At 44.4% G+C, this 15,376-nt stretch overlaps 1 protein-coding gene and 1 non-coding gene across 3 annotated transcripts; both read left to right on the top strand.

Moving 5' to 3' along the window:
• The first annotated feature begins 82 nt into the window (after positions 1-82).
• On the top strand, positions 83-14,008 carry znf687b (zinc finger protein 687b). Of its 2 annotated transcripts, none has more exons than XM_006787965.3 (10): positions 83-189; positions 827-3,178; positions 4,002-4,273; positions 4,378-4,562; positions 8,266-8,442; positions 8,548-8,710; positions 9,014-9,367; positions 9,579-9,679; positions 11,881-11,968; positions 12,049-14,008. In XM_006787965.3, exons 2-10 carry the CDS (start codon positions 841-843, stop codon positions 12,649-12,651), a joined length of 4,281 nt encoding a protein of 1,426 aa, XP_006788028.2. In that variant the 5' UTR covers positions 83-189; positions 827-840; the 3' UTR covers positions 12,652-14,008. The 2 variants fall into 2 exon arrangements, with proteins under 2 accessions (XP_006788028.2, XP_006788026.2); XM_006787963.3 differs by having other exon boundaries at positions 3,969-4,273.
• LOC118454008 (small nucleolar RNA SNORA13) lies at positions 8,746-8,878 on the top strand. Its single transcript, XR_004843538.2, has one exon. It is a non-coding gene; the product is annotated as a small nucleolar RNA SNORA13 (small nucleolar RNA).
• Positions 14,009-15,376: the final 1,368 nt, after the last annotated feature.

The raw sequence follows: 15,376 nt of genomic DNA, 5'->3' as shown, positions 1-15,376 counted from the left end.
CCTGCAGCCCCATCAGCCTTTAAAAAGCGGTAATTCCCAGCAGAAATAAACATACGTGTCGCTCGCAGCATCCTCCCGTGCATTTTTCCAGCGCTATCACAGGCTGATAGGATGTGCTGGGTCATGTGACGGGAAGCGCAGCATTTTCAGCTGAAAGCGAGCTAGGATAGTCGGGAATCGCACATCCAGGTAAACAAATAAAAAAATACATGAAATATTAAAGGAAAATCCCCATCCCGGCCACCGTTTTCTGTGATTTCGTCGAGCCTGCTGTCACCGGGTGGCCGCTGCTGTCACACCAAACCTCAGCGAAGCGCTCTGTTGCCTTTTAAATGGCGAACGCTAGCTCGTTAGCTAAATGACCCCTCTCTCTCTATCTGTCTCTCTCTCCGTCTTGGCTGGAGCTCAGCGGCCAGCTAGCCAGCCTCAAGTGTAGTAGCTCAAAAATAACCGTGGTCGCTGCTACAAAAACGCTCTCTCGGTGGTACCGCCTCTTAAATGGTCACTATTGCAAGGCCCTGCATGCGGTAAAAGCACGATGGAGTGACGAGTGTTTCCCATTCATAGTGGAATATTTTTGAACCTGCCACCGGAGAGAGCGGTTTGGGGAGCAGAAGCGCCGCCGCTAGCGTGCTAGCTGGCTAATGCAGCATCCGAGCTAGCTAGCGAGTGGAGCCTGTTTGTGTATCACAGGGAGGTGCATGTCTGTTGTTTCAGGTTATCATGAAAATATAAACACAATATAACTGTCATTTTATAGTAGAGTTTTTGCATGTAGGGTTATGTAGTAGGATGTAGAGTCATGCTTTGTGTCTTGTTTTTACAGGAGGTAATCCCGGTATGGGGGACATGAAGACCCCAGATTTTGATGACCTGTTGGCAGCGTTTGACATTCCTGACATAGATGCCAAAGAGGCCATCCAGTCTGCCCCAGATGAGGCAGAGGGACCGCACGGAGCTGCAGGTGCACCTCTGGGGAAGCCAGAAAGCGTTGGGTCATCCATGAGAGCGCCAAGTCCCTCGGACCCCCAGGCAGACACCTCAATCGTGAGTGTGATTGTGAAGAATAAAGTGCGTATCGAGACGGTGGATGGAGGGGAGGTAGATGCAGACCAGGACACTATTGATGTGATCACAGGGGTGGATGTGGGCCCTAGACTTGGCGCGTGCGCTCCTGGATTGGCTGAATCTGAAGCTCTCAACCACAATGGTTTTGGGACTTCTGGCGTCTCCACGCCACTTCCACTCAGCCAGGCTCAGCCTAATGGTGCACCATGGTCGGTAAATACACCCAAAGTGTCTTCAGAATCAGCAGGAGCTAGTACGGCCAAGTCTCACAAGCAGGGTGGTAACATTTTCAACAGACTTAAACCACTTGTGGCACAGGGGTCTGGAGATCCTGTGGGTCGAGCCCGAAAGATGCAGCTGCTACAGCAGCAGCACCAGCAGCAGCAGCAGCAGGATACGGGACAAGAGAGAGCAGACGGCGTGAAAGCTTCATTACCTTCATCTTCGTCTCTGTCAGCTGGGTCCCCTCCTCTGGGTGCTGCTGGGCCCGTGGGACTAGCCTCGCCTTTCTTTCCACCTTCCAAGCCCCTGCTTTCAACTCCACCTTCTGCACCCTCATCACACCCTCTACGCTCATCGCAGCCTTTTAACGGAGCTCCCAAGGGTGGTCCTGCTGAATTTCAACACCAGCAGGTGGAGGAGGAAGATTCTGACCCCGATTTGGGAAGCCCCCTGGTAATCCAGGAGAGCCCAGACTCTCCGACTTGCACTCAGCTGAGCCGACGTTATAAGTCTGACTCAGTCTCGGCACAGCCCTCATCCTCTACTGCATCTCAGCCCAAACCTGGGGACACTCCTTCGGGGGCATCTTTGACTTCATCAGCTCCCCCGTCAGGCTCAACAGAGAGTCCCCAGGTGGAGGACAGGCATCCAGAACACGTGATCGAAGAGAGAGACTCACCAGAGAGTCCTGAACCTGAGATGCCAAAATCAACGGCTCAAGTCACAACTAAAAGGTGCTCCAGCCCTGCAGTGGCCTCCACCCCACCTCCTTCTGAACTGCGGGAACCTAAAGAGGAGGAGGAAGAGATGGAGGTGGGAAACGGCATAGACAGGGTTGTTGATGGTAAAGCTGACAAGGGAGAAAACGCGAAAACGGGTGAGGAAAATATGGAGGTGGACGATGGTAAAACTAAACCCGTGTCCACTGATGCGGGGGACACAGTTGATGCAACACCTGCTGCTTCTGGAACACCATCCAGACCCCTCAAAGTCAGAATCAAAACTATTAAAACCTCCACAGGTGGAATCACCAGAACCGTGACACGGGTGGCGCCTAAAGGTGGTGCTGCAGGGAAAGGTGTGGACCCTAAAGCTCAAGCTGGGGAACGTAAGGTTTTAGGAAACAAGGCCCAAAAACCTGAGTCTTCCCCTGGTCACATGACAACACCTTCGCAGAAAGTAAGTGCTCTAAATGCTCTGCCTGTGTCTACACTCGCAGCCAGCAGCGTCATGTTAGCTGCCGCCACAAAGGTCCAAAACAAAATGGCTGCGTCTGACAAGGCCAAGGTTTCTGCCACCGCTGTAAGCATCACTAAATCGGCCGCCTTGCCTGTCACCCCCGTTGCAGCCTCCTCTCCGAAGTTCTCAGTTGCTGCGAGTGGGATCAGCGTGCGTACGACCACTAACAAAACGGCAAATGGAGGAAGCGGCACCATCATAGGCAGCGGCCTCCAGCCGAACAAACCCGCCTCCATCGTCAACAGCACGGGGGCCGTCATCTCCCGGAGCCAGTCGAGCCTGGTGGAGGCTTTTAACAAAATTCTGAACAGTAAAAACCTTTTGCCGAGCTACAAGCCCGACCTCTCTGCTCTGCCGCCGCCCGAGTGGGGCCTTCCCCTCCCTGCAACAGGTTACCGCTGCCTGGAGTGCGGAGACGCGTTTGCGCTGGAGCGCAGCCTGGCACGACACTATGACAGACGATCACTCCGCATCGAAGTGACCTGCAACCATTGTGCAAAGAGGCTGGCCTTCTTCAATAAGTGCAGCCTGCTGCTGCATGCCAGAGAGCACAAGGAGCGAGGGCTGGTCATGCAGTGCTCGCACCTGGTCATGAGGCCTGTCACTGTGGAGCAGATGATTGGACAACAAGACATAACGCCAATTGGTGGTAAGCAGAAATGCAGCCAACACTTACTTTAATCATCAGTTAATCATATTTTATTTATCATTTAGTTGATATCATCTCAAAGAAAATTGTTGGAATTAATGGGGACCAATCAGACTCATCTTCTAGATCTATGAGAGTCGCTTTTCATGATTTACATTTTGAAACAATCCTTACTTATCTCATGCTGAGCCTGCAGCCAATCAGTTAGTCTTCTGTCTAGAAGGAGCTCTTTTAGTTCTCCTCCCCGTAAGCCTACTTTCTGCTCATGCTCTCCCTCGTAAACAGGTTTGAAAAGCAGGCATGTCACATCCACAGCTGGGTACCTTAAATGACCATATTAGGGATATCTTCTCTCTTTGACATCATACAGAGCCACGAGTAGGAAAAAAAGCATCTGAAGCAAAGTGTTTAGAGCAGTCTGAACCTTTTGGCTGATAGAGATTACTCGCATATACACTGACCTCCATTATTTGAAGCCTTTTGCCGTGTGTAATGAGCACCACCACTGAAACAGGCAGAAAATAAGAAAACTCGTAGTAGGTCCACTGGAAGTCCAGAGGTATTTTTCATTTGTTGATTTTTAAAAAATGAATAAACAACAAATATTAAGAAAAAAAGAGCTGTTTGTTACCTAACCATGATTCACTCATTAAAATATTAATCTCTTTATTTAAAAAAAATAAAGAAGCAAATGTATTTTGAACTAAAAACTATGTCATTCATGTGTAACTCATCCTCATTGACCGTTTTCCATTTATCTCCTCTTGTTTTTCACCTTTTGGCTGACAAGGCCTGCTCTCCTCTTCGTCCTCCTCTCCTCCAGTCTCCTCTCCTTCCTCCACACCCGGAGGCCCCAACATCTCTGCCAATTCCAGCCCAATGAAGGACACTTCATCTCCAGCAGCAGCAGCAGCAACTCAGCCTCGATCCGTCCGCCGAGCACCTCAGGGCCCGCAAGCGCTGATGCCTCTGCCGTGCAAGAAGGCTGAAGGGCTGCAGTACAATAACTTCAAATGTCCGGAGTGCCAAACACAATTCTCTGGCAAAGCGGAGCTGGTCACCCACTTCCAGCAGATCAGAGCTGCGCCTAACTCAGTGAGTCTTGGGGATGAGTGAACAGTATGTTTCGTGCTGCTGGTTATGAAGTTGTGATGATGACTTTGTTTTGTTTCATTTTCCTTTTTTCTCCCCATTTTCAGACATGTACACAGTGCTCGCCTCCCATGATGCTCCCTAACTCGTGTGCCGTGTCCGCCCACCAGAGGATCCATAAACACAGAGCGCCTCATGTCTGTCCCGAGTGCGGTGGAATCGCACGGCAGGCCAGCTTCCAGACCCACCTGGACGAGGCCTGTTTGCACTTTGCCAGACGCATTGGCTACAGGTGTGGACACGCTATCGAACATGGTTAACATATTACATGACCAATAGAGTAACCGGCAGTTCAAAAGGTATTTGAAAATCATGTCCACTTCTTCTGTGGGATGCTTTTGCTAATGGGCAGCTTAAATGTAGCTAAGAATTATTAAAATAAAATAATATAAACTGTAAAATCAGTCCCGTAATCAGTCTGTCTGATTCAAAGCAGATGTTTGGAGCAGTGACTAGCGGAAAAAGCTTCTGAAGCTACAACAGGAGTCTAAGAACGTCTTGCAATGAAGTAACAGCACTTTCCAACTTCTCACTCCCTATATTGAAACTTTGCGGATCTGCCAATCCGATCTCAGTGTTAAATTAATAAGATATATTTCTCACTGTGAGGATTTGCAAAAAGAAAAGATTCATACAGTTCTATAATTTATTTTTACTGTCTTTTACCTGGCTTTTTAAGCACAGGCTACAATATTGTTAGGCCTGATGCTTTTATAAGGTGCATTATAGATGCATGTTATAGATAGATAACACGATGACAATATGTTGTGTATAATCCAACTATTTTGGATCTAAATGAGCTATTATTGTTGTGAAAGAAAAACAACAGCATGCTTTCATAAGCTTTTATAAGTGCAAAAAGACAAGAAAAAAACAGGCTATTTCAAGCGGTTGCTAGGTGGTTGCCAGGTGTTGTAAAGGTGTCATAATATTGCACGTATAGTTAAGCTTTTGTTGATATAAATTGGATGGTATTGTTGTAAATTTAAATTATAACCAGGATTTTCTAAGGTGTTACAGAAGCAAAACACTGCAAGTGGGCATTTTAGTGGTTGCTAGGCAACATAATATGTGATATAGATAAGAACCTTCAGGCCGAAATAGACACCTTCATGCCAGTTCTCTTTTTTTTCTGATTTAAGGGTAAATTGCAGACAGACAGATTAATGAGACAAAAAATTTAAATATTTATATTTTATGTACCGTGTTTTATTGCACGCGTTTCATTACAGCTCAACTGTATTGTACTCTTTGCTGTCTTTGCTATCATATATAGTTTCACTCATTTCTCGTCTTGCTCTGCTCTCATTTTCACTCTGCGTGCACACAGAGTGGAGCAGATGATTAAAGGTGAAGCGCAGATATTTTGAATCAATTTGATTTCAAGCTGTGATGTTACTATAGTGCAATAAAAGCTTTAGAAGGCAATGTGCAAAGCAACACAAAACATAAAGTTGAAAGTGAAGAAGCTTTTTGGTTTGGTCTTTTAGCTAAGTCGCATACTGCTGCAAACAAAGGAAACGTATTTTGATATATATACACCGCGCACCCAATTATTATGCAAATGATATTTTTCTCAGATTTTCCTAAATAATCGATTCAAATGACAGTCAGCATAAGAGTATAATTCAAATGTTACTCAACAAAACTCCCAATGAAAACAGTATGTTTTTCAAAAATATAAAACTTAAGATGCACTGTGCCAAATTATTACGCGCACAGTTTCAAAACATTTTATAGGTTGTAGAGAATTGAAAATGGTAATTTGTGGAATTTGCAGCATTAGTAGATTAATTTTACTGAAATCAAAGCTATTTCAATCAAAAACATCTTAACAGGTCAAGTTACATATTAGCATAGGACCCTTTATTTGATAGCAGTTTTACAATTCTTGCATCCATGGAACTTGTTTTTGTTTTGTTTTGTTTTGTTTTGTTTTGTTTTGTTTTGTTTTTGGAAAGTTTCTACTTGAATGTCATTGCAGGATGTCAGAATAGCCTCTCAGAGCTGCTGTTTGGATGTGAACTGCCTCCCACCCTGATATTTTTTTTGTTTGAGGACGCTCCAAAGGTTCTCAATAGGATTGAGGTCAGGGAAGAATGTGGGCCACACCATGAGTTTCTCTCCTTTTATGGCTATAGCAGCCAATGATGCGAGGTATTCCTTGTAGCATGAGATGGTGCATTGTCTTGCATGAAGATGATTTTGTTGCAGAAGGTAGGGCTGCTCAATTATGGCAAAAATGATAATCACGATTATTTTCACTGAAATTGAGATCTCGATTATTTGACGATATTTATTTAACAGTAATAATGGCTTTAAAGATTGTCAAAAAAGAATATAAAATAGTGTGCAAATACTGATAACAGTGCAAATGTTTGCAATATAAAAAATAAATGAAAAATGTAAACAGCTATGTTTAGTGAACTTCAAAATACTGCATAATATTTATGCATACAAATAACCAAACATCAAGGCAAGCTGTGTAGCCACACAATGCACAATTGCATCAAACTGACATTGAGGTATGTCAACTAAAGTTGCTGCTCCTTCATTGTTTGATCGTATGTCACTTCGTGAGCGGTCTTCAAATGATTGAATAAATTTGTAGTGTTGCTCTGTGGTGCAGCTACGACACCGTAGCAAAGTTTACACACTATGTCTACTTGATCCACATCTGACTCCGCGAACCCATAATGTTTCCACACCACTGCAGTCGTTTTACCTCTTTTCAACCAACAGCATTCTTTCTTCAGCAGCCATTATCCTCTCCAAATAACTTCTGCTTAGCTTTCTGAGCTTCCCTCGGGTCCTCTTAATTGTTGTGACGCGTTTGAATCGCAGAGAGGTGCGCTCGTTTTACCACACGGAGCAGCGCGAGAGTAAAGCACGAGGAAGGTGCTAATAATCGGCTCAGTCATTTTTAATGATCGTTGAAAGCCCAGATCGTAATTTAGATTAAAATTCGATTAATTGAGCAGCCCTAGCAGAAGGCACAGTTCTCTTTCTACCATGGAAGAAAGTGGTCAGTCAGAAATTCAACATACTTTGCAGAGGTCATTTTCACACTTTCAGGGACCCTAAACAGGCCAATGAGCTCTCTCCCCGTGATTCTGGCTCAAAACATGACTCCACCACGTCCTTGCTAATGTTGCAGCCTTGTTGGAACATGGTGGCCGTCCACCACTGCATCCACCACTGCATCCATCTGGACCATCCAGGGTTGCACTCATCAGTGAACAGGACTGTTTGAAAATTAGTCTTCTTGTAGTTCTGGTCCCACTGCAGCCGTTTCTGCTTGTGAGCATTGGTTAGGGGTGGCCAAATATAAGGTTTATGCACAACTGCAAGTCTCTGGAGGATCCTACACCTTGATGTTCGCAGGGCTTCAGAGGTACCAGCAGCTTCAATTATCTGTTTGCTGCTTTGTAATGGCCTTTTCACAGCTGCTCTCCTAATCTGATGTATTTGTCTGGCAGAAACCTTCATCATTGTGCTTTTATCTGCACGAACCCATGTGTGCTCTGACTCAGCCACAAATCTCTTAACATTATGGTGATCGCACGTTTTCGTGAAATATCCAAGGTTTTATTACGTGTCCAAGGCATTCAACTATTTCACGTTTTTCAGCAACAGAGATCATTTTACCTTCCTATATTGCTTGAAAATGGTGGTCAGCTTAATAATGTGGAACATCCTTCTTTAGTAGTTTTTCCTTTAATTGGGCTCACCTGGCAAACTAATGATCATAGGTGTCCGAGATTGATTTCAATCATCCAAAGAGTCCTGAGACATAATTCCATCCATGGGTTTAATTGAAAAACAACTTATTTAATCTTTATGACACTTAAACACAATTTGCATAAAAATTTGTAAACAATTTTTTTTTTAAATTTTATCCCTGTTATTGATTATTCTCATTATTCTTAACCAAGGTGCTCGAGCTGCCAGGTCGTGTTCGGAGGGTTAAACTCCATCAAGTCCCACATTCAGACTGCTCACTGCGAGGTCTTCCACAAGTGCCCGAGCTGCCCCATGGCCTTCAAGTCTTCCCCTAGTGCCCAGAGCCACATCAGCACCCAGCACCCAACGCTCACCGGAGGACAGGCCAAGTACGTGTGCTGCTTTTCACCGTTTACACAGAGAAATATTTTCAGACTGTTTAGAAAAAATTCTCTAAGTAGGTCCCTAACCATTGAATTCTTCTCCTTTTGCAGAATGATCTACAAATGTGTGATGTGTGATACAGTTTTTACCCAAAAACCTTTGCTGTACATGCATTTTGATACTCATTTAGCTAAGCAAAAAGTGCATGTGTTCAAGTGTCCTGACTGCACCAAGCTCTACGCCCAAAAAGGCTCCATGATGGAGCATATTAAGGTGGGTATGTCACAGCACATGATGTGTTAGTCCTTTGCCTTTGTGTTACCCATTCGTTGCTTTCTACAATGAATGTGGCGTCAAAAAAGGCAGACAGTAATTCTTGGATCGGCCTTAGCGAGGTACCCCTCTGGTGACCTCGTCCTAAGTTCTATACCAAGTACAAAACTTTAGCAATAGAGACATTAGAACTTGTTTGTAGTCGAAATAATCGGATTTATTCAAAGAACAGATTCAAGATGACGATTTTCTCTGTTTGCCTTTCTGTTCTCCTCTCATACAATTTCCTGTCGTCCCGCTCAGACCGCTCACAGAGGCCCGTCCGCCAAACAGGAGTCTCAGACTGATGGCGCTAACCCCACCTCAGCTCCAGCCAATGCATCTGGTCCCTCTGGCCTCAAGTCAAAATCCTCTGGAAAGCCTGATAACTCTGATGGAGAGGACTGGGGTCGGGAGCAGGAGGAGGAGGAAGAAGAGGAAGAAGAAGACGATGACGATGATGCAGATGAGGACTACGAGGCTCCAGGGAGTCACTCCACTACCACAGGAGGCAGCAGTCATCCAAGCGCTCCAACGGAGTGGACCTGCCCTCAGTGTCAGAACACGTTCACGGACAACGAAGACTATCTGAGTCACGTGAAGATGGAGCACGGCAAGGTGTGACAGATAATGTTGATCACAGGAAGGAAAGGAACAGATGTTATTAACACAGAAGTGCACAAAATCTATTTTCTGTTAGCTTAGCATATTGTGGATAGTGAAGTAGGGAAAGAGCCACTCCTTTTGGTAGGAAGACCAAGTTTCAGTATCCTTTTTTTTAAAAATCTTCTCTCTCTCAATGTCTTTATGTGTGATGTTATCTCCAAAGTTTCCCTGTCGTATCTGTGGAGGCACATTCAGCACATCCTCCAGCCTGAGACGTCACGAGCGTGTCATTCATGAGGGCAACAAAAGAGTCTTCCATTGCCAGTGAGTAACTTACACTTTCAGTACAGACACTGTTGATGGGTAGCATATAGACACGAGTAAATCTCAAATATAAACCTACAGCAATTATATGTATGATTAAATGTAATACACACTCACTGGCCACTTTATTAGGTACAGCCGTTTAAGTGCTTGTTAATGCTAATTTGCCAATGTCATGGTGGCAACTCATTGCATTTAAAATGCAGACATGGTAAAGATGACCTGAGCATCTTCTACGATCAAGGTATTCAGAAGAGCATCTCTGAACATGCAGCATGTCAAAACTTGAAGCAGATGATCTACAGCAGCAGAAAACCACACTTGTCAGCTAAGAACTGGCAACTGACACTACAGTTCCCACCAAATCCTCACCAAAATTAGACAGTAAAAGGTTAGAAAATTGTTGCCTGATTGTCTGAGAGCAGGGTCAGAATTTGTCATAAATGGCATAAAAGTATTGATCCTGCGTGCCTTTGGATCGGTGGTTCTGGCTGCTAATGGTGTGAGGGTGTGACACACTTGGACCTCTTGGTACCAACTGAGCATCATTTAAACATCACAGCCTACCTGAGTGTTGTTGCTGACCATATCCATCCCTTTATGACTGCGTTGTCTTCTGACGGCTGCTTCCAGCAGGATTCATATACCATGTCATAAAACTCAAATCGTCTCAAACTGGTTTCTTTTTTTCTCAAAGATATTTTTATTAAATTGAAGCAACAAAGAAAAACACAGAAAAAAAGAATTGTTAAACAGCAAGTAGGTTTAACAATGATTGGTTAAACTGAAATAATACAATGCAGATTAATGACACACTCACGTATCTTGTAATTGCTTTTATCAGTTTACCCCCTACCCATACCACTTAGTATCCCCATCCCTCAGGCCAGGTAGGAAAAAAAACAGAAACAAAAACAAACAAACAAAAAAAACCATCACAAATACAACAGGACAAAGCAGAACAAAATAAAACAAACACACATATAACTAAAAAAAAAAAAAGGGGGAGGATTTACTGAGTAATGCTGGAAGTCGGGTTCGCAACCTGAAGGCTGGAAATGTGTAATGTGTATGTGTTAGTCCCCATATGGAAATTACTCCTCTGCATTTAACCCATTCACCCAGTGAAACAGTGGGCAGCCACCAATGCAGCGCCCGGGGAGCAGTGTGTAGGGACGGTACCTTGCTCAGGGGTACCTCAGGGTAGCCGTTCAGTGGAGTCAAACCCCTGACCTTCTGATCATGGGGCAACCACTCTACCTACTGAGCTATCCCTGTGGGGGCAATTCCTGAAAAAGTATTTCAGGAATTGCCCCCACACCTTGTAAAACTTACCGTTGTTATTACTAATCGCATAACGGTTCTTTTCAAGGTTCAGATAGTAAGGTCCCTCAGCCATTGAGCATGGTTGGGCAAAAGGGCACCCGTCCATCTTATTAGGATCGCACGTCTAGCTACAAGGGAGCGTGTAATGCTGTGACGAGGTCAACCTTGCATCAGCCTCCCAGTGGTGCCAAAAAGCGCAACTAATGGATTAAGATTCATGTGGTATCCAAGAAATAGGGACATGGTTTGAAATGTATCTCCAGAATCCTTCAAAGCTACGGCACGTCCAGAACATATTGTTAAGGGAAGCCTCTGCACTTCCACACTTATCATAAGAGGGGTCCACATTCTGATACATACGAGATCGCTTGACTTTGGAGAGATGGAACCTATGCACAACCTTAAATTGTAAAAGACAGTGGCGGGCACATAGGGATGTGGAATTAACTTACTCAAACTGGTTTCTTGAACATGACAATGAGTACATTGTACACAGATGACCTCCATGGTCAGTCAGTAGGTTTTATCCTGGAGCACCAATAGAGTAGCTTTGTATGATTCAAAGTTTAAGAATATCCTTATTTTCAATTCATCCGCTGTCTGAAACAACCCAGTTAAAGGTGTGTAATTTAAAGTCCACTGTCTTCTGATTGAAGCCAGTGCTTGTAAGGTGTGACCATAGATGGAAATCCATACTAAGCTGACATCAACTTGGCAGAAGTTTTAAAAAAGAAATGGCACCATTACACTGCTTGTGCAGCAGAGGGCACTGAACACTTGATGCCTTTTTAAAATGTCTTCAGTGTAGATCATGGTCTTTTTTTTCTTTATCTGTTATCAGTCACTAATAGAGCTGCTTTATGATTACTCCTCAGATATTGTACAGAAGGCAAACGTACATTTGGCAGTCGGTTCTTAATGGACAAACACATTCGACTCCATCACAGAAACACAGATGGACAGGTGAGTAAAGGTTCTTGGGGCAGGCTCTGTTTGTGTATCGTCTCCACAGCTGCTTAGCTTCTGCTCTCCCTTGTTCTCAGGGTCCCCCTATGACCAGGAAGCGTGCAGCCACAGGGGGAGAAGGACCGGGGAGCTCCTCGGAGCAAGACGGTGAGGTCGGTCCTCCTGCGGCCAAAGCGGGAGACGAGGACGAAGCCAACACAGAGGATGGCGGCGGTCCCGCAAAGAGAACCAGGGCGTCCATGGCGTCAACATCAGTGGGACCCAGTGAGGCAGAGGAGGAAGATAATGTTTTCCGCTGTGTCCCCTGCGGGTTCACTACAGAAGATGGAGCCGAGTTTCAGCGCCACATCCCCCAGCATCGGGGCGACACCGCCTCCTTCCAGTGCCTGCAGTGCGGGGTCTGCTTTGCATCGGCCGGCTCTCTCAGCAGGCACCGTTTCATCACTCACCGAGTGCGGGACACCCAGAGCGACGCGGACCGCGGCACCCCCCGCGCCCACGGCTCTCCAGACGGCTCTCCCGCCGCCGGTTCTCCTCAGGCACAGGGCGAGGACGGAGACGGAAACCTGGGCTGCAAGGTGTGCGGCCGGCGATTCGACAAGGCCACGGACCTCAACACCCACTTCAGGACCCACGGCATGGCCTTCCTCACGGCACACAAGACGGACAAGCCCCAGTAGAAGAGGGGGGCGGAGTCGTCTGAAGCTGACGGATAATCCCCCGAGGGGTCACGGCCGAGGAGGGCGATACTGTAGAATATGAATGTTGATGAAACACAGCTGCTCCTGTGCAGTCGTCGTATTCTTCTTTTCTTTTCTTTTTTAAGCCACCACAAACAGTTTCCCTCTGTGGCACCTCTTCTGTGCGATTGTATCTGCATGTTTGATCACTTAAAATGAACTCGTCACCTGTGATGGACTCTTGTGTGGACCATTCCCCCCCAGAGTAAAGCATTTATACTGTATATCAGCCATACTGTGTCCATTTCGAGCACTCACTCTTCACCGACTGTAGCCACCTGCCTGTTTGTTACTGTAGCACATACGTAGATACATAACACCTCCCACTGTACTCCTCGCAGCTGTACTGCAGATATTTTGTACTTCACATCGTTTTTCATGTCCTCGTTTTTTTTTGTTTGTTTGTTTTTGTTTTTCTGGCAATTAGATCAGTTTTACCAGCCTGTGGGAGCTGGAAAAACTCATCGTGCCGAGACATCCTGAAGCATGAAGGGGATCGTTTGTGGGCACGGGGAATTTGACACTGAGTTTTATGTTGCTATAATATTTATTTATATGAAACACATTACTGCTGTTGGTGTATGTGAGTCGATTGCATCAAATGTTATAAGACATGGTGCGATTTACCTGCAACAGAGACATGAGATGAGAATCTCTGGAGGCGTTTCATTAGGAGGCGAGGTTACTGGAGGTGGTAACCCGTGTAGTGTGACTAATGTGTGATGTTGTTACTCGTTAAGCTAGAAGAAGAGAGGTAAGGCTTCCTGTCAGTAGTATACGTGTACGAGTTTTGCCATGTAAATACATATAATTACACTAAAAGAAATGGTTCTGGTTTTAGTAACTTGCTATGATAATGTGAATACGTATAGTATTTGTACTTGTACTGTTCCCTTTTTTTCAAAACAATTTGAAGTCCAAAAGAAAACAAGAATCCCCTCTCAGAGTTAGCTATACATTGTAATTACAAAGCAGAGGGAGAACGTGGGGGTCGTGTTGTCTTAATGTGTTTGAAAACAAATGTTTCTTTTTTTTTTGCTCTTTTTTTTTTTTTTTTAAATCAACAGTGCTTGCTGTACTCACATTTCTTTTATATGTTTAAAAAACGGCCTTCACTGTCACTTTATTGGAGGCCTATGAGTGGATTTCTTTGTTTTTCTGTTTGTATCTTTTTATATGTCATATCATATTTATATAGCTCAGTAGTGGAAACTTTCATGTCATTTTCTTTTCCATGGTCGTGGTCTGCTTGCTGAAATGCCATACACTTTTGTGCTGTTTCAAAATAAATGTGTAAAAGAGACGACCGGCTCGTGTCGCGGATTCATCTGCAGAGGTCAGCATCGGGCTCAGTGCGATGCTTTTCTGTTTGCACACTTGGTTGGTTTGAATCCTCTAAAAATTCCCTGAGAAAAGAAAATCTTAGTGTTCAGCTGGTCAGATGAGCTGACATTTGGAAAGATTTGGTGACTGATTATGTAGTTTAGAAGCAGACCAGGTAATTTTCATGAGGAACAATCAGCCAAATGTTGTTATATAATAATTGATCTTATCCCTTGCAGCTACAGTCAGTCATAAAAAAGCACATTTTCACAAGACTGCAAACCTGGGTACACCTTTACTACTTCCATAGGAATTGGTGTGGAAGTGCGAGCACCTCCATAAACACAATGCTGATTTCTTCCCAGGAGGGAACATCTCGGGAAATTCACACTAAGGTCAGACTGTGCAATGCTCAGAGAAACTGCAACCCCCGTAAGCTACATCTCAGACTGTAAAGGCCTCAGTTAGCATATTAAGGTTCAAGATGGCAAAATTAGAAAAAGACTGAAGCAGCATCTGAACAAACCACAGGACTTGTTCCTTTGGACAAAAACACTTTATGTCAACTATTAAGCACGGTGGTGGAGGGGTGACAATTTGGTCATATTGCGGTCATTGAGCTGACCATGAACTCCTGATACCAAAGTACAGTCATGTGTGAGTCCAACAGCTAAAGCTTTGCCATGCCCAAAACTCCAGAGCTCAGCGTGAATGAAATACTGTGGCAAGAACTTTGGAGCTTTTTCGTGCGTCTGTTCATGTGCTGCAGGGAGTTCTCAGAATACTGGAAACACTGGAGAGTTTGTCCAGCATAGATTTGCTACACATGTTCTATTAAAAAGAAGGTTGCATATAGGACTACATATAGACTTATACAAGTATATTCCATTGGTCAATATTAGCAGATCATTAAGGCACTAAGTGACTGGACATCATGCTCATTTTGTGATGTTTACTCAGTATTATGCAAACATTTGCCAGTTGGCACTAAATACAAAGGCAAACATGAGGCTAATGGGGATATCTTTTTTTTTTTTTGCAGGAGGTTGGCTTTCACTCATTTGACTTGACAGTAACGCTAAATGAAAAGTGAACCAATAACCCGAGTATCTGGCGAAATGTCAATGTTTGTAAAAACATCTGTAACAATAGATATTAAGATATTTAATGAATAACTCAAAGGCCGTTTGAACTAAAGCAACTGTCTTATGGCAGTCCGTCTAATTTGTGGAAGAAACTATAACCAGGAAACTAAAGTTTACTTGTAGGTGCTGGTGCAATTATGCCTTAAAATAAGTTTGAGGCAATCAGAAGCTGCCTGTTTGGATCAATCATCTCTACA

This window comes from Neolamprologus brichardi, chromosome 22, assembly GCF_056152115.1.
Source record: "Neolamprologus brichardi isolate AB-2024 chromosome 22, ASM5615211v1, whole genome shotgun sequence".
In the NCBI taxonomy this organism is placed as follows: Eukaryota; Metazoa; Chordata; class Actinopteri; order Cichliformes; family Cichlidae; genus Neolamprologus; species Neolamprologus brichardi.
Note: the sequence above shows the minus strand (reverse complement) of the source record. Positions and strands in the feature narration are given on the sequence as shown.

Coding starts and splice junctions, on each gene's coding strand:
- znf687b (XM_006787963.3), top strand. CDS start 841: ATGGGGGACATGAAGACCCCAGATTTTGATGACCTGTTGGCAGCGTTT. Junction 3,179..3,968: donor AGACATAACGCCAATTGGTG/GTAAGCAGAAAT, acceptor TTGGCTGACAAG/GCCTGCTCTCCTCTTCGTCC. Junction 4,274..4,377: donor TCAGAGCTGCGCCTAACTCA/GTGAGTCTTGGG, acceptor CCCCATTTTCAG/ACATGTACACAGTGCTCGCC.